This window comes from Sinocyclocheilus grahami, unplaced genomic scaffold, assembly GCF_001515645.1.
Source record: "Sinocyclocheilus grahami isolate Dianchi unplaced genomic scaffold, SAMN03320097.WGS_v1.1 scaffold550.1, whole genome shotgun sequence".
In the NCBI taxonomy this organism is placed as follows: domain Eukaryota; kingdom Metazoa; phylum Chordata; class Actinopteri; order Cypriniformes; family Cyprinidae; genus Sinocyclocheilus; species Sinocyclocheilus grahami.
Genome location: NW_015505729.1, coordinates 941,588 through 960,364, shown reverse-complemented (window position 1 = coordinate 960,364; position 18,777 = coordinate 941,588). Strand labels below are relative to the sequence as shown.

General features: G+C 36.6%; 1 protein-coding gene across 1 annotated transcript in view; it reads right to left on the bottom strand.

Annotated features, from left to right (window-relative positions):
* LOC107555944 (thrombospondin type-1 domain-containing protein 7A-like) overlaps window positions 1–18,777 on the bottom strand; it is a 122,097-nt gene that overhangs the window by 25,058 nt on the left and 78,262 nt on the right. Inside the window, exons 7-10 of the mRNA XM_016238905.1 lie at window positions 11,911–12,105; window positions 1,833–1,934; window positions 1,278–1,410; window positions 657–760 (exon numbers count right to left, since the gene is read on the bottom strand). Coding sequence (XP_016094391.1) covers window positions 657–760; window positions 1,278–1,410; window positions 1,833–1,934; window positions 11,911–12,105 — 534 coding nt within the window. The remainder of the gene's footprint in view (window positions 1–656; window positions 761–1,277; window positions 1,411–1,832; window positions 1,935–11,910; window positions 12,106–18,777) is intronic.

The following is an 18,777-nucleotide window of genomic DNA, read 5'->3' as shown; positions in this document are numbered from 1 at the left end:
CGTAAGCAATGCCGAGAAGTTGATATCTACTGTAAAGAAGATTTCTGCAGTACTGTATGTGATTTTAAGAAAAACCTGCAGACTGTACTTTTTCTTTCACTTAAAGGCCAAAATATGCTCACACCATCCATTTTTATAAGCAAGATACTGCATTTCTCTTTTAGTACAGTTTAAAATTTTAACCCAAGTTAAAGGTTCCCACATAAAACGCTTTTATGACAGTGGAACCTTCCATATGCGGTGAATGCATCTCTAGTTGTCTCCAGTTGTATAGCACAAGACTCTCATCTTTCATTTTCAAATATGTTTTTCAAAATACCACACTAATAGCCTGCATTTGAACCCTGAAAGGGTTTACTGGTAAGAGTCAGAGCAAAGGATATCACTTGTGACTGCTTCAGACAGCTTCCCGAATCTCTTACAGAACATTTCATTTAAATCCTGAAGCGCTTACACAACACTTTGATGGTAACACTCAGTCACAGATCAAATTACTACCAATCTCATGCGTTTACCACACGCTTACCCATCTCCCCAGCTTCAATGTGAAACATTGCTACACGCACCTACAAAATTTACATTTTATTGACATTAAAAGATGTTGCACCTTGCACCTTAGTAGTGATTTTAGGTTGATGTTGAGGGTTTTTCTGTACCTCTAGCCTGTAGTCCTGGTCCACATGTCTCTTGTGCTCCAGGACTGTCCTGACGAATGGCCCAGGGCACAAGCTGACACCTGCGCCACTTGTGGGTTTTCCACCTATTGTGCAAAAGCAATTTATATATATATATATATATATATCAAATGAAGTTCTTAGCAATGCATATTACTAATAAAAAATTAAGTTGTAATATATTTACAGTAGGAAATTTACAAAATATCTTCATGGAACATGATCTTTACTTAATATCCTAGTGATTTTTGGCATAAAAAAAAAATCAATAATTTTGACCCATACAATGTATTTGTGTCTATTGCTACAAATATACCCCAGCGACTTAAGACTGCTCCAGGGTCACATATGTAAAACTGGCCTCTCTCGCTCTATATAATAATTTATTATGTATACAGAAAATTGTATGAAATCACATATACACTGTGTGTATATAGTGTATAGATATATAGATATACACACACACACAAACACATTTAATATATTTTATTTTATTATTTTATTACATTTATTATTATATTACATTTACAATTTATATAATTTCAGTGTAGACTGATTTTATGAAATTTTTGTACTATAATTTAAAAGAGGTATTATGTTCACCTGTAGCCTGAACAAGCAGATGAGGCATCACATTCCTTCTCCTGGAAGAGCACTTCTGGACAGTCTTGGCCCCCGTTAACTGGAAGCTGAATGATAATGCGCTTCCTTGATTGCTTCTTTTTGACAGCACCACCTGGATATACACAAGAGGATGGCCAGAAAATATGAAACTGTCATGAATAAATATAGAAAATATTGCAAAATATTGCAATGCAAAAACCTATTGCTACAAATATACCCCAGCGACTTAAGACTGCTCCAGGGTCACATATGTAAAACTGGCCTCTCTCGCTCTATATAATATTTTATGTATACAGAAAATTGTATGAAATCACATATACACTGTGTGTATATAGTGTATAGATATATAGATATACACACACACACACAAACACATTTAATATATTTTATTTTATTATTTTATTACATTTATTATTATATTACATTTACAATTTATATAATTTCAGTGTAGACTGATTTTATGAAATTTTTGTACTATAATTTAAAAGAGGTATTATGTTCACCTGTAGCCTGAACAAGCAGATGAGGCATCACATTCCTTCTCCTGGAAGAGCACTTCTGGACAGTCTTGGCCCCCGTTAACTGGAAGCTGAATGATAATGCGCTTCCTTGATTGCTTCTTTTTGACAGCACCACCTGGATATACACAAGAGGATGGCCAGAAAATATGAAACTGTCATGAATAAATATAGAAAATATTGCAAAATATTGCAATGCAAAAACGTCATTCCTACTCACATATCTAATCAGTACACACGTCTCTGTATGACTGTGCTGCATTTAACAAGGTTTTCAGCCAATCCAAAGCACTTTATATCTCTGAAAATGGCATTACATCACAACTACTATCTGCTTTGTGGTTGAATGACTTCAATATTAAGTACAATTGAAAAATGAAATAATGATAATAAGGCCACAATTCTTAGCTTTTTATTTATAATAAACTCATTTTAGTGATTCATACTCTGACTGAAGTCCTCCACAGGATGAAGGCATCTATTAATATGCGCATCTGATTATTTGTTCTTTTTATAGCGTTTTCACACTGTTCTTTTGCAAAGCACAAACTTTGAGATCGGTTCTCTTTGTAAAAATGTAAAAGTCAGTAAAAAATTTCCTGTAAATGTAACAAGTACTACAAAGAAGAAAATCAATGAGGGAAGTGAAAATCTGCTCAGTGTTCAGTGAAGAAGAAACTGTCAAGCAGATGGTCTTTAATAAAATTGATGATCTTGATGGAAAGATGGCGCCAGTGTCGGCATGCCGTCTGCTGCTCTCTTATTTGATAGTCTGGTTGCTTGTTTTGTATTCAAACTGTGGCACCATTGTGGTTTATGATCGCCAGACTCTTTTCGACATTCGATCAACATTTTTTAGCTTTCAGAAGTCGGATGTGGAGTGTGAACGTTTTACAACAGACGTTCTGGAGTGCATTTGCCGCTGGCCTCTTAACAACCCATGGAGGAAGCGCAGGGTCTCGGGAGGACTTGCGATCAAGCTGAAAGCCTGTCTGCATGCAGGCTGTATTTCAAGCCATTTTCTCGAGCCGCTCTATGGCGGCTCCGTGGTCTGGGGTCTCTTGGATCAGGCTCACCGGTGGCTTCGACCTGTTCTTCCCCTGTTCCCTATATCCGGAGAACTGGAGTGGCTCCTGGTATGCTGCGTCCGCTGTGCAGAGTGTCACGCTCCCCCGGTGCTGTCCCTCCACCCAATATGGTTTTAATCAAGACTTTTCTGCTGAATGACTTCTTCTCTTCACACAATTTGGATTTTATGTTTACAACTTAATCATGGATTAAGGACGGCGAACTGGTCCCGGTTGACTGCACATTTTTTAACTCCCCTCGCCAAAATGGATGAGGGGGTGGGTTAGTGACTGTTATGAAAAACTTTCATCGTGCGCAATGTCGCTCCATCCCTGTGGATATTTATACTAGTTTCGAAGCTCAACTTCTCCATCTTGACTGGAACGGTTCTGTCTGCTTAGGGGTGATCTACCGTCCTCCACATTCAGTTAAGGATTTTCTACAGCAATTCACTGACTTTATTGGTAACATTGTCACTAAATTTGATCGTTTTTTATTGGTGGGCGATTTTAACATTCATGTTTGTTGTCAGTCAAACCCTCTGTAGAGGGAATTCCTTAATATAATTGATGCTTTTAACCTGATACAGTGGGTTAAAAGCCCCACTCATATCCATGGTCATACTCTGGACCTTGTTCTTTCTTATGGGGTTGATCTTACTGATATTACAGTTTCTGATTATATGCTCTCTGATCACAAGCCTATTTTATTTTCTATGTCTCTTCCTAGTCTTTCTCATGTCTCTACTAAAGCGCCATCTCTCTCTCGGGTTTATTCTCCTCAGTTCAGTGTAAATTTTAGTCAATGCTTTGCTAAGTCCTGTTCTCATTTACTCCTGGACTCTCCGTTATCGGACTTGGATGCGGATGAACATCTGAGTCTGTTAAATAGTGCTTGGCTTCATGTAATGAATGTTTGAATGAACCGCTCCTTTAAAGCCTCTCAAGCACAAACCTAAATCTGAATTGTGGCATACTGGAAAACTCGGGGTGTCATTTCATTTTTATGCCGACGACACGCACATCTATTTACCTTTTAGGAAGAATGATCCATTTGCGATGACTGCTCTCTCATCTTGCTTAGACGATCTTAAATCCTGGCGCTCTCAAAAATGTTTATCTTTAAATGAAGAGAAAACTGAGGTGAACGTTTTCGGTCCATCAGCAAATATGAAAGCCCTCAATCTTGACCTAGGACCTTTATCGGCTTTTAGGTCCTCGCATAAAACTCGGGGTGTCATTTCATTTTTATGCCGACGACACGCACATCTATTTACCTTTTAGGAAGAAAGAAAAAAAAAAAATTTGCGATGACTGCTCTCTCATCTTGCTTAGACGATCTTAAATCCTGGCGCTCTCAAAAATGTTTATCTTTAAATGAAGAGAAAACTGAGGTGATCGTTTTCGGTCCATCAGCAAATATGAAAGCCCTCAATCTTGACCTAGGACCTTTATCGGCTTTTAGGTCCTCGCAGGTATGGAATCTGGGTGTTCTTTTCGATGACTCGCTAAAATTCGATAAGCAAATTTCCACTGTGATTGGGTCTAATTTTCATCAGCTCCGTACACTTGCAAAAATTAAACACTTTCTCACGGACAAGGTTTTGGAGATGGCAGTTCATGCTTTTAATACATCGCGTCTCGATTATTGTAACTCTTTGTAACTGTGACATATCCAAAACTCAAATTGCCCATCTTCAATTGGTCCAGAACGCTACCTCTAGATTCCTTTTAAAAAAGAAAAAAAAGTGACCACTTCACTCCGCTCTTGAAGGCACTTCATTGGTTGCCTGTTCAATTTAGAATACATTTTAAAATCGTATTATTTGTTTTTACATCGCGTCTCGATTATTGTAACTCTTTGTAACTGTGACATATCCAAAACTCAAATTGCCCATCTTCAATTGGTCCAGAACGCTACCTCTAGATTCCTTTTAAAAAAGAAAAAAAGTGACCACTTCACTCCGCTCTTGAAGGCACTTCATTGGTTGCCTGTTCAATTTAGAATACATTTTAAAATCGTATTATTTGTTTTTAACTTTTTTTAAAATTACCGAATTGCTGTATCGGTATATCCCCTCGAGAAGCCTAAGATCTTGCGACCAGAACCTTCTTTTAATTCCGCATACCAGACTCAAGCGTAGAGGTGACCGTGCCTTCTCAGTAATTGGGCTTCGTCTTTGGAATGACTTGCCGGTGGAGATCAGAACAGCCCTAGGATTATTTTCTTGCCTATTGTATTTCCTATCTGTGTTTTAATTTTCTGGTTGCAGTTTTTGTATTACTAAATTTTATGATGATGTTTCTTACTGTGAAGCACTTTGTTCAGTCTTGTGCTCCAGGACTGTCCTGACGAATGGTGGAGTGTTTTAAATGTGCTATATAAATAAAGTAAACTTGAAACTTGAATAAGTCAATATTTTATTTAAAAAACACTGGAGTGTGATATTCACTGGTAAAAATTGTTTTAACAAGAAATGCAATGCTTATTTGCTTCATATAACAAATGGCTCAGATATTGGCAGCTTCTTATAATATTTGTTCTGGTTCCTATAGGCAGAGTTGCCAAGCAACAAAACCTCTTTATAGTGTTGATAAAGAGCGATTGTGGGAACAAAGAAACTGTTTCTAAACACTCCTGATAGAATGCTGAAAGTGACCAATATTTATTAATTTTATGTATTTATGTCAATAAAACTTCAGCCTTTGAGAAACATTTTTTAAAAAACTATTTTACTTTAGTTCAAGAGATGCATCAGAAGTTTTATAGTATATGTAAAGGCCGGGACACACCAAGCCGGCGGTCGGCCATTGGCCAACGTCGGGCCAATGGCGAGCGACGGTCGGGCTAGTTTGTTTGGTGTGTTCCACTTGTCGGCTCTCGTCGGGCTCACGTCGGTGGCAGTTTGCCCGATTCAACATGTTGAATCGGCGTCGGTCGGGACCGTCGGCGTGAGTGAGAGCTCTGATTGGATGTTCAGTTTAGCAAACGAGTCAGTGCCCAAGAATTAAAGCAAAAGTGATGAACACAAGCAGGTAAATGAAGGCGGTACAGACAGAAGGCTGTTTAAATGTTACGTGCTCTTTCCCAATCATTCTAATACGCAAATGTTTTCATAACAACATGAGCCGCTTAAAATTATTAAAGTTATCAATGGTACTGATATTCAAAATGGTAAGCAAGCACTGCTTTGTTTACGTTTCATATATCTGCGTTTATCTCGTATATCTTTGTTTTGGTTTCTCCTTTTGAATGACGAATATGTACTATTGATAGCTGCTGATATGGACAGTTAATTCCTCTCACGCATGCGCAGAACGCACGTGTTAGTTTGCCGTCGGCTGTAGTCTGTGCGGTCTGTTCGAGCGCAGCTTTTTGGTCCGACGCTGCAGACGTGAGGCGACAACACCATCGGCTTTCGTTGCCACTAGTTCTTTGAAGTCGGCTTGGTGTGTCCCGGCCATAATTGTATATTAAAAAGTACCTGTCTGGCAGGTGGAAGGGCAGGGTGTCCAATCACTGTACGGAGTGACAATGCAGTCTCTCTTGCAGGGCAAAAGACATGGTCTTACAGTATCTGGACGTAGACTCTCTGGACACCTGCATATAAAAACAGTAAAACAGCATGTACAGATGCTCAGATTTTCCTGAAGCTTAAAGCTAAAGGGAAACAAACCAAATACTAAGACATTCAGAAAAAACAATTTTTTGTTATTTAATATCATCTCACTTAACTTGCTGTGCTGATAATATTGAAAAAAAATGTTTAATAAAAAATACTAATTAATCAATTAAAATGTATGTATGCTACCAGTCAAATGTTTGGGGTCAGTATAATTTTTTTTAATTATTTTAATTAATCATTTTATTTATCAAGGATGCATTAAATTGATCAAATGACAGTAAAGACAATTATAATTTTCCAAAATATTTTTATATCAAAGGTTTTATTTTGAAGTTTCTATTAATCAAAAAATGTATTGTTGTTTTCACAAAAATATTAAGCAGCACAACATTGATAATAATAAGCAATATTATTTGAGCAGCAAATCAGCATATTAATGATTTCTGAAGGATCATGTGACACTGAAGACTGGAGTAATGGCTGCTGAAAATTCAAGCTTTGCCATCGGCAAGAATAAATTACATTTTAAAATATTTTTAATTTTTAATTTATTATTTTAAATGGTCATATTTCACAATACTTTACTGTATTTTTTATCAAATAAACGCAGGCTTAATGATGAAGAAAAAAATATTTTACACAATAATGCATACATAAACAGCAGAATGTAAATGTGATTTCACCCTCACATATAACATTTTCATCTTCATTATATGTCTCTTCATATACTATACTTCTTTCTCCTTCCTCTCTCTATCCCTGCATCATTCCGATATGCTTGCTTCTTTCACATGAAATCCGATAACGATCAGCATGCAGGTCATGTGTGTATATGAATGTGTAGATCAGTGGGTAAAGCACATGAATAACCCCAGGAAAAAAGCTAGACTCATTTCCATTGCCAGCATGGGGTCCCTGAGCTACACACCCTGTTTCCACAGCCACTGACAGAATAATGCCACTATTAAACTGAATAAATAAACAGATAATTTATTTCCAAGTAGACGCCTTCGAGGAAAGACCAAATTCAGATACTTAAAACTACCGGCTGAGAACTCATCGACTTAAAGTCTCTATCTGTCAATAAAATCAAGTGCCAGACCTCAAGATTGAGTTTAATAAACAGAATACATAACCTGCTTCAATATCTGCTCCAACAAACAACAAAAAAAAAATAGCTTGTAACACTCCAAAGAGAAAGGACAAATTGAAATTGCATCATATGACCCCTTTAAAGTTAAAATTGTCTTGATGGAATTGTTTCTTACAAACATGCAGCTTTTCACTTCACAAGACATTAATTGATAGACTGGATATGTGTGGATTACTTGTGGTATTATTGTTATGTTTTTATCAGCTGTTTAGACTCTTGTTCTGACGGCACCCATTTACTGCAGAGGATTGGTGAGCAAGTGATTTAACGCCAAATTTCTCCAGATCTGTTTTAATGAAGAAACTAAATATTTTACATCTTAAATGGCCTTAAGGGATAGTTCACCTTCAGTTGCTGTTTCCCATACTATGGAAGTCAATGGGGACCAGCAACTGAAGGTGAACTATCCCTTTAGGGTGAATACATTTTCTGCAAATGTTCATTTTTGGCTGAATTATTCTTTTAAATGACTACCTTAATATAATTGTAGAGAAGTAGACTACATATAACATCTAGAAATACTGCACAATGTGAGTTTGACGAATTATGCGGATTCAAACAAGACCATACACATTCATTCAAATAAGTTCACCAAACTCCTCCCCCACACCCCCAATACAGAAAAAATAAAATTATATATATATATATGATGAAATATGAGAAGAGTGTAATGCATGAGGCTACTATAACCATGACTGTTAGAATAAGAGCTTCTAGATTTACTTTGCTTGGTTTTCATTACAATCTGCAGTCACATGTAAAGCACCAGAGTCCCCCATGGAGTGGTCAGCCATTATCTCAATGGTGCACATTAACAACTGCACACCGATCAATGAGAAAATGGCAAACCGGTGAATGAGAAAAATGGACAAACCATGTATCAAGCAGTGCTCCTTGTTCAAGAGCACCAAAAATAATGAATAATTGACTCATCCTTTGTAGCAATGAAGCACACAGTCCTTCAGCATCTAATTTATAAAAAGGTTATCGACTATTATCACACACTTCATTAGACATGTGAGAACCATTAAAAAACACTTGCCGTGAGCAGCACAGCCACAGTAATGGCCCTGAAAGCGAGAAAAAATTCTTTACAGTTATACAAGGAGGGTTATTTTACTTCTAAAGCATCTCATAGTGGTTCAGGGCATGCCAGGGCAATGCATTACCAGAGCTTCAAAAAGCTGCACCAGAATCACATTGTTTCAAATGGGGATTAACACTCCCTCTGGTTATTTATTGACCTGTGACTCCTAATCCTTTGTACAATTACAAAAGTAAGTCTGTGCACAGCTCAGAGTAATTGCATGTTCTTGGTCCATCTTTGCACCATTAAGAGCTGCAGTTCATACTGCGGCTCCCGACATCCACATTTAGTGTTAAACTTCTCTTACTGTAGGACATAGTGATGTCTGCATGACATCCTCAAGAACCGGTGTATTTGAAATTGTTAAGCCCTCCACTTAGAAAGAGCAAATATGTGTTACATATCGGACCATGCATTAAAATGTAAAATCATAAATATTTTAACAATCCATTAAGATTGTATCCTTTTTATATACCCTGGGATGACAATAGTGAAAGAAGTTTTCCAGGGCCCTGAACAAGGGTCCATTGACTGGTTTACCACTGAAATGATGCTGGTGCTCAGTCTGGAGATCTGTAAACTGAACAGTCGCAATGAAGGACTTGAGAATTGAATGATGATGTAATTGCAAGTTACGTTACTACATCACAACCTGCCAAAGAATAAGTCTTATGAGACTAAAATTTTAAATCCAAAGTTTGATTCAACATCATTATGCAAGTAGAGGTTGCAACCATCAAAAGTTATAACTGATAAAATTTGCAGCAATGAAATCACAAATAAGATTTTTTTGTAAATTGCATACATTTATATTAGACAGACAAGGAATTTAAAGGAAGGAATATAAGGAATATAAAGCAGCTCTAGCCACTTAACCATTTAATTATTTCCCATATTAGAGGTAAACTATTATTCAAAATCTTTGGGTTGGTTAGATTTAGATTTTTATGCTTTTGAAAGAAGTATCTTACTCACACCAATTAATATTGTGAAATATTATTAGAATTGAAAACACCTGTTTTCTATCTTAATATATTAAAAATGTAATTTATTCCTGTGATGCAAAGCTGAATTTTCAGCAATCAGTACTCCAGTCTTCAGTGTCACATGATCCTTCAGAAATGAGGTTCTCAAGAAGACCTAATGGTTCTCAAGAAACTTATTATTATTATCAATGTTTAAAATAGTTGTACTGCTTAATATGTTTGTGGATATATAAAAACAACTTATAAATAACGTAAAAACATTTGAATTTTAATGCTAATTAATTAGTAATGGACTTTCCACAGTAAATATTGCTCCAAAACAGTTTAATATTGTTTTACAATTCACCCATTTCTTACTATTAAAAACTGGGCTGTCAACTGAATAAAATAATCATGATTAATTTCATATTGTCTTAAAAAAACTAGTTGAAATAATATCAAATTCAGTAAATTTGTTACATTTACATCAGACATCTTCAATTAATATTAATAACATGAACTGAATTAAAGTTTTGTCAAATCTTCTCCCCCCCTCTCTTTTAAATTTTCATTATGTGACCACAGTTTGAAAGCCTCTGTTCTATGAGGCCCTCACTGCCTACAAACTCAATAGACTAAAATGAGGCAATTGGAGTGGGATTGCAAATGACCAATGCGTCACGCTATTGTCTCCATCACCTAACACAGGCAGATGGTGAGCAGAACATGATCTACCAAACTCCGTGCTACTGTCAGCACACACCTGCTTTCTCAGACGCTTGTCATCAATTTGGTCCACCGTCTCCTGAATCGCTTGAAGGCTAATAATCTGAGCACAGCAGCACGTAGCACAATTTGCCACAGGGCAGAAAGCATCTCATTGCGCATATGTGGTCACACATTGGTGCTAAAACTGTAATATATAAAGCAACCGCACTCCACAGATGTACTGAACATACTACCTTTGATTCTGGCACTAGCGTGACTGTAAAATGATGTGATGTTAAAGCAAACCAAGCCGATTTGCTCTCAGTCAGCAGTGCAAGACCTGTTCCCTCAAGCTGCATATTTGTGGAAATGGATTTCTGGTGGGTGAGCGGTGGAGGGAAGGAAGAGGTTTTAGCCCAAAGCAACCACTTATCCAACAGTCTATTACACATCAGATACACACTTACAGCCTGAGCTCACCTAAGGTTTGAATCACTTAACGCTCAGAGACCTTCATTACCTTGTGATTTTGTTTTTTACAAATCTGCACATGGAAGAATGTTAATCTAACATAAGGGGGGCAAGTGCGGTAAGATGTTCGGCAATCTGCTCATGTCTACTTGAACATCAAGTCTAACATACAAATCCAGAAAAAAGGTGGTAACTCATTATATCTATAAAAAAAAAAACAGGAATCTTTGGAGAGTCTAGTTTTGGATTAAGGGCTATAATGCTAAATACTTTTAGCAGCATAATGCTCTGAGGAAAAGAAAGCATATGATACACACAGGGCATCAAGTAATGCAATGCCTTAATGAACCACAAAAAAAAACAACAACTTTGGATTCAGGCTGAAAAAAAATGACTGCAGCTCCTGCTACCTGCTTATAAAATCTCTGAATATAATTACTTTGAATGTTAAACATATTCTCAGTAAAACTCCAGATATTTCAAATAAATGCTGTTTTTAAGATTAATAATACAAATGTTTCTTGAGCATAAAATCTGCATATTAGAATAAAAAGAAAAAAAAACTTTAAAAAAACTCATACTAATCCCAGTTTTGAATGATAGTATATGTTCTCAGACTCATGAACTCCAGACACTTTATTTTCACTGTCCGTAATATATTATTGATGAATATTATATGTTTTTGAATTGAATATTATGAATTATGAATATTATTATAATTTATTCATTTTAACTTCTCACTGTTAATACAAAAGGTGAATATATAAAAAAAAATAAAAAAAATGTGATTAAATTGCTTCAGATGTTACAAAAGGTCTTTGATACTCATAAGATTAATAAACAAGACTTTATACTGTTTGTTTGAGAGCAGGCTATGCAGCAACATAGTAAGGTACATCATTGTTCAGCTCAGTGGAAATCCAGGTTTGAAGATCCTCTGCCCAAACACCAGCTCAATCCACATCATTTTGGTGGAAAAGGAGTATAAGAGTGGTTTGATATTAGTAAAAACCCTACCGTCCCCAGCGTTGTAGGCCAGAATGGAGCGTGATCTGGTCTGCTTGCCCTCTGAGTTCTTCCCTGAGCAAGTATTGGAGCACAGAGACCATGAAGTCCAGGGACTGAGCACACAGTCTTTGGGGCAGGGCACCTCACACAGCATAGGCATGGGAAGAATGGCGTCCCGGCACAGCTGCCTGTCCACATATTCACCTGAGAACAACACAACACAGGGCCTGTTATATTCTCACATCCTAAATAAGGATCCCGGAGGACCAGCAAACACTTGAGTATGAGTATGATAAGGAAAACTCTAGCAAATTAAAAACGAATATCCACAAAGAAATACACAAATGAGTTTCAAAAAGACAAAAGCCAAGCAAAGTGAAACCTCACTCATTTGATGCTGTGTTAAATTGTGTGAACATTATGAACACATCTCACTCATAAATAAATCTACCCACACAGAGATTTCACACTGTGCATGTGATACCAAGTGCTGTCATCTCTACTCCATGCCAGACTTGCACGGTAAACAAACACTCAGTGAAAACCACCCATTTACACATTAACATTCTGCATACAGTACATGCATTCGTAAACAGGACCATTGATAAAAGGTCCCAAGACAACATTTTGATGGGCATGTCCCTAAAAACATATAAGATCTTAGTGGGGCCCCTACTATCATAGGGACAAGACAACATTCTCAATTGTGTTCCTTTAATGACCTACTGCACATTTACAGCATAAAAATCTCCAAGGACAAGGGTATATATAGAAGCCCTTTGCATAGTTATGGCATGCATTTTGCTCAAATGTTTAACAGTAAAAAGTAGTTCAGTAGATTTTAATGTGCTTCCTACACATCAATTTTAGATTACGCTTTCAATTTCAAACAGGATGTGACAGCTGCGCACCGAGGAGGGAGGATGATCAGGCAATGTTTGCAATCACACAATCACATGTAACAGCCAATGAAGCGATTGCAGCTATGTAACGTATATTGTTTTTTGTTTTTTTGTGTATAACATTTAACTAAAATCGTTGCCTTATGCATGAAAGGATCAAGGTTTTTTTAATAATTGAAAAAATAGCAAAATAATAAAGCAACACAATAAAACAAAGCAAAATCTAACAAAAAAAATGAATAAATAAAACAAAATAAATAAAAGCAGAACAATCATAAAACAAAACAAAATTAAACCATCAAAAAAGCAAAACAAGAAAGAAAAAAAAAACAAATAAAATCAAACCATCAAAACAAAACAAAACAAATAAACAAGGAACAATCAAAACAAATCAGAACAAAGAGGGAAAAAAAACTATCAAAAAGTAAAAACAGACAAAACAAAACAACAAAACATACTTTGCTCTCAGAGGTCATCTGAAAGACCTAGTTTTGGAGTGCACATTTACAGCATAAAAATCTCCAAGGACAAGTGTATATATAGAAGCCCTTTGCATAGTTATGGCATGCATTTTGCTCAAATGTTTAACAGTAAAAAGTAGTTCAGTAGATTTTAATGTGCTTCCTACACATCAATTTTAGATTACGCTTTCAATTTCAAACAGGATGTGACAGCTGCGCACCCAGGAGGGAGGATGATCAGGCAATGTTTGCAATCACACAATCACATGTAACAGCCAATGAAGCGATTGCAGCTATGTAACGTATATTGTTTTATGTTTTTTTGTGTATAACATTTAACTAAAATCGTTGCCTTATACATGAAAGGATCAAGGTTTTTTTAATAATTGAAAAAATAGCAAAATAATAAAGCAACACAATAAAACAAAGCAAAATCTAACAAAAAAATGAATAAATAAAACAAAACAAATAAAAGCAGAACAATCATAAAACAAAACAAAATTAAACCATCAAAAAAGCAAAACAAGAAAGAAAAAAAAACAAATAAAATCAAACCATCAAAACAAAACAAAAACAAATAAACAAGGAACAATCAAAACAAATCAGAACAAAGAGGGAAAAAAACTATCAAAAAGTAAAAACAGACAAAACAAAACAACAAAACATACTTTGCTCTCAGAGGTCATCTGAAAGACCTAGTTTTGGACACCAACCCCTCTGTGGACTGTGCACCAGCCCCTGTATCGATCGGTGATCCCCACCCCTGCAAAAAAAAGCCCAAATTGACAGAAATCCCACTGAGTCAGATGACACTGCGGGACCCCATGGGACACAACAGATCTATTCTCATCAGCACCAGACAACAGGAATCAATAATTGAGAGAAGAGGGGAGGCACTAGGGAACAATGAGGAGTGGTTGAGACTGGGGGTGGGAAAGAGTTAGACTTCCGGACACCACTGGCATTTACACACATCTAAGAGGTAGCATTTCACATCAAGAAAATAATACAGTACATTACAGACATTTATATGCCTTTTTAGAAGTTTAATTTGAAGAGAAAAAAAAACAAGACAAAATAGATCTTAATAGACTAAAATAGACCAATACACCAAGTGGCTGCATCCAGAAAGATCTCTTCACAATACTATATTTCTACAATATAAAATGACAAGCTTAAGCTGCTAGGAGTGTTTTGTAACAAAGTAACTGGTTTTGTAACAAAGTAGGCTGATCATTAACTGGTCACCATCTTAGATTGGATTGGATCAGATCAAATAAAATAAAAAAGTTACACATAAGGCAAATATCCCAATTTCCTTCAGACTAGGGGGAAAATAAATCAACTGTCCCCATGAATAACTCAGTGAGTACATAGTTCGTGAAATGTACTATCAGCTGAACATCTAGCCCTTATACATCTCAGATGTGTTAAACCTCACCTGCGTCTGACTGTCCCCTGATGGAAAAGTACCAGACGGCATCTGACATTTCCTGTACACTACTCTTCCCAAAGTTAATGAGGGAGAGAGGGAGTTCAGCTAAATGCAGACTGACTCTGAGGGACTAACAGAGTTAATTTCATTTATATAGACGGCTCGCCACTGGTGCCAGAACAACATATTCACGTCTACCCATCTGCGAGGAAGGACAAAGAAAGAGGTAACCTTGAACAAATCATATTATTCCTCACTACAGCAAGGTATCTGGACTTAAATGGGTCAACGTGTTGCAGTAAGCCTATGGCTAGGGAGGAACAGAGTAATGGCCAGTGTTTCTTTCAGTTTTTGGATTCATGTATATATATATGGATGTATATATATATATACACACACACAGAGTATATATGGATAAATAATATGAAAACTGTTAGACCACATGATCTATAGAATATATAGAAAGTCCATAGTATATACAAAATGTGCAAAAAGAAACAAAAGTATGTCTTTATGATTTATTGTAGTATTGTAACACCTTCTTTTTTTGCCAATACTGTGTCTTTTACAATACTTTTCTTTTCTTTTCTTTTCATGAAACACAAAATGTGTATTTATTTTATTTATTTACAATGAAATTCAATGGGGTCAGATGTTGTTTTGGACTCCACTGACTTTCATTGTATGGCCAAAAAAGTAAAAACATCCTTTAAAATATATTCTTTTGTGTACCACAGTTACAGGAAAGTTACAGGTTTGAAACAACATATTTAGTATGTTAATTAAGACATTTTGGTCCCCAGGCAAAATCTGACCCACAAACTACAGTCTAAATCATTAAATTACCATTTCAATGGCAAAACAAGCAGTGCTATAAAGTAAATGTATCATATTTTATCCCAGACCATTTTGACCCACATATATGTATATATTATTCAAGATGAGAAAATTGAGCTATGCATTTTAGGGTTAGTACAGGGTGATCAGTTTCTTTGTTTAATTAATTGGTCATCGACCTGCTTAATGCATGGCTGCTTAAGCTATAGAATCAGCCTGCTATATAAAGTACAATTGTTATACGTGGCATGTTAAGAAAGGTGTTTCAGCGTAACTGTCTAGGAGATGAGGTTCGTTGGAGGGCCGGGGGGAGGTGGCAGTCGTCTCTGTGGTGACAGCTGAGGCACATGCAGTATGACAGATCAAATAAAATAAAAAAGTTACACATAAGGCAAATATCCCAATTTCCTTCAGACTAGGGGGAAAATAAATCAACTGTCCCCATGAATAACTCAGTGAGTACATAGTTCGTGAAATGTACTATCAGCTGAACATCTAGCCCTTATACATCTCAGATGTGTTAAACCTCACCTGCGTCTGACTGTCCCCTGATGGAAAAGTACCAGACGGCATCTGACATTTCCTGTACACTACTCTTCCCAAAGTTAATGAGGGAGAGAAGGAGTTCAGCTAAATGCAGACTGAATCTGAGGGACTAACAGAGTTAATTTCATTTATATAGACGGCTCGCCACTGGTGCCAGAACAACATATTCACGTCTACCCATCTGCGAGGAAGGACAAAGAAAGAGGTAACCTTGAACAAATCATATTATTCCTCACTACAGCAAGGTATCTGGACTTAAATGGGTCAACGTGTTGCAGTAAGCCTATGGCTAGGGAGGAACAGAGTAATGGCCAGTGTTTCTTTCAGTTTTTGGATTCATGTATATATATATGGATGTATATATATATATACACACACACAGAGTATATATGGATAAATAATATGAAAACTGTTAGACCACATGATCTATAGAATATATAGAAAGTCCATAGTATATACAAAATGTGCAAAAAGAAACAAAAGTATGTCTTTATGATTTATCCAGTATTGTAACACCTTCTTTTTTTGCCAATACTGTGTCTTTTTACAATACTTTTCTTTCACACACACAGAGTATATATGGATAAATAATATGAAAACTGTTAGACCACATGATCTATAGAATATATAGAAAGTCCATAGTATATACAAAATGTGCAAAAAGAAACAAAAGTATGTCTTTATGATTTATCCAGTATTGTAACACCTTCTTTTTTTGCCAATACTGTGTCTTTTACAATACTTTTCTTTTCTTTTCTTTTCATGAAACAATGAAATTCAATGGGGTCAGATGTTGTTTTGGACTCCACTGACTTTCATTGTATGGCCAAAAAAGTAAAAACATCCTTTAAAATATATTCTTTTGTGTACCACAGTTACAGGAAAGTTACAGGTTTGAAACAACATATTTAGTATGTTAATTAAGACATTTTGGTCCCCAGGCAAAATATGACCCACAAACTACAGTCTAAATCATTAAATTACCATTTCAATGGCAAAACAAGCAGTGCTATAAAGTAAATGTATCATATTTTATCCCAGACCATTTTGACCCACATATATGTATATATTATTCAAGATGAGAAAATTGAGCTATGCATTTTAGGGTTAGTACAGGGTGATCAGTTTCTTTGTTTAATTAATTGGTCATCGACCTGCTTAATGCATGGCTGCTTAAGCTATAGAATCAGCCTGCTATATAAAGTACAATTGTTATACGTGGCATGTTAAGAAAGGTGTTTCAGCGTAACTGTCTAGGAGATGAGGTTCGTTGGAGGGCCGGGGGGAGGTGGCAGTCGTCTCTGTGGTGACAGCTGAGGCACATGCAGTATGACACCTTCAGTTGGTGTGAATGGGATGCTTGATTATGAGCCTTGCAAAACTGATTGAGTTGCACACACACACACACACACACACACACACACACACACACACAGACAGACGGCTTTCTCTGCCTCTCTCTTTCTGTCCTCACTCTTCGTCTTTTTCTCTCTCCCCCGAGTCCTCATTAGCGATGTGAATGCTGAGGTTCAGGAATGTCGCAGTAATTGCCATGTCTGCACACTGAAATTTACTGGAACAAGGAGTGAAATGTGAGGATGTAAAATACAATTACGATGTGTGCTTATAACTGATTAATGCAAGCCGAGTCGTGCCGCACCTCCAGACAATACATTAACAATATGGAAGGCAAAGAGAAAGAAGTCACAGAGTTGGTGGTTCTGTTTTTAAAAAATTGAATATTCTACTTGTCCCTCATATCCACAAATAATTTATATAATTATTTTTGATAAGCTCGCTGAATTAACCTATTTCACTTCCACATGTTGGAGACAGGATTTCCACTTTGTTTGTTCAAATATTCACTCAGCTATGCTCTAGTCTCTATTATATGAAATTAGATCGGATGAATCGGAATTGCGGGTTTGTGGCACTGAATTTCACTCCCTCATCAACCAGAGCAAAGTGTTCATCCATAAAATCCCATTAAAAAACGGTTAGTACAATATATCTGGGTCGTTTCTTTTCTCAAATATCTATGGCGTTTTAGGTTGTATGAATGATATAAATCAAAACCAAGACAGATGGGAGATTTTCCAGCCCTACATAATTACACTGAACAACATTATAAACGCAACACTTTTGTTTTTGCCCCCATTTGTCATGAGCTGAACTCAAAGATCTAAGACTTTTTCTATGTACACAAAAGGCCTATTTCTCTAAAATATTGTTCACAAATCTGTCTAAATCTGTGTTAGTGAGCACTTCTCCTTTGCCGAGATAATCCATCCACCTCACAAGTGTGGCATATCAAGATGCTGATTAGACAGCATGATTATTGCACAGGTGTGCCTTAGGCTGGCCACAATAAAAGGCCACTCTAAAATGTGCAGTTTTATCACACAGCACAATGCCACAGATGTCGCAAGTTTTGAGGGAGCATGCAATTGGCATGCTGACTGCAGGGATGTCCACCAGAGCTGTTACCCGTGAATTGAATGTTCATTTCTCTACCATAAGCCGTCTCCAAAGGCATTTCAGAGAATTTGGCAGTACATCCAACCGGCCTCACAAACGAAGACCACGTGTAACCACACCAGCCCAAGACTTCCACATCCAGTATCTTCACCTGCAAGATCGTCTGAAACCAGCCAACCGGACAGCTGCTGCAACAATCGGTCTGCATAACCAAAGA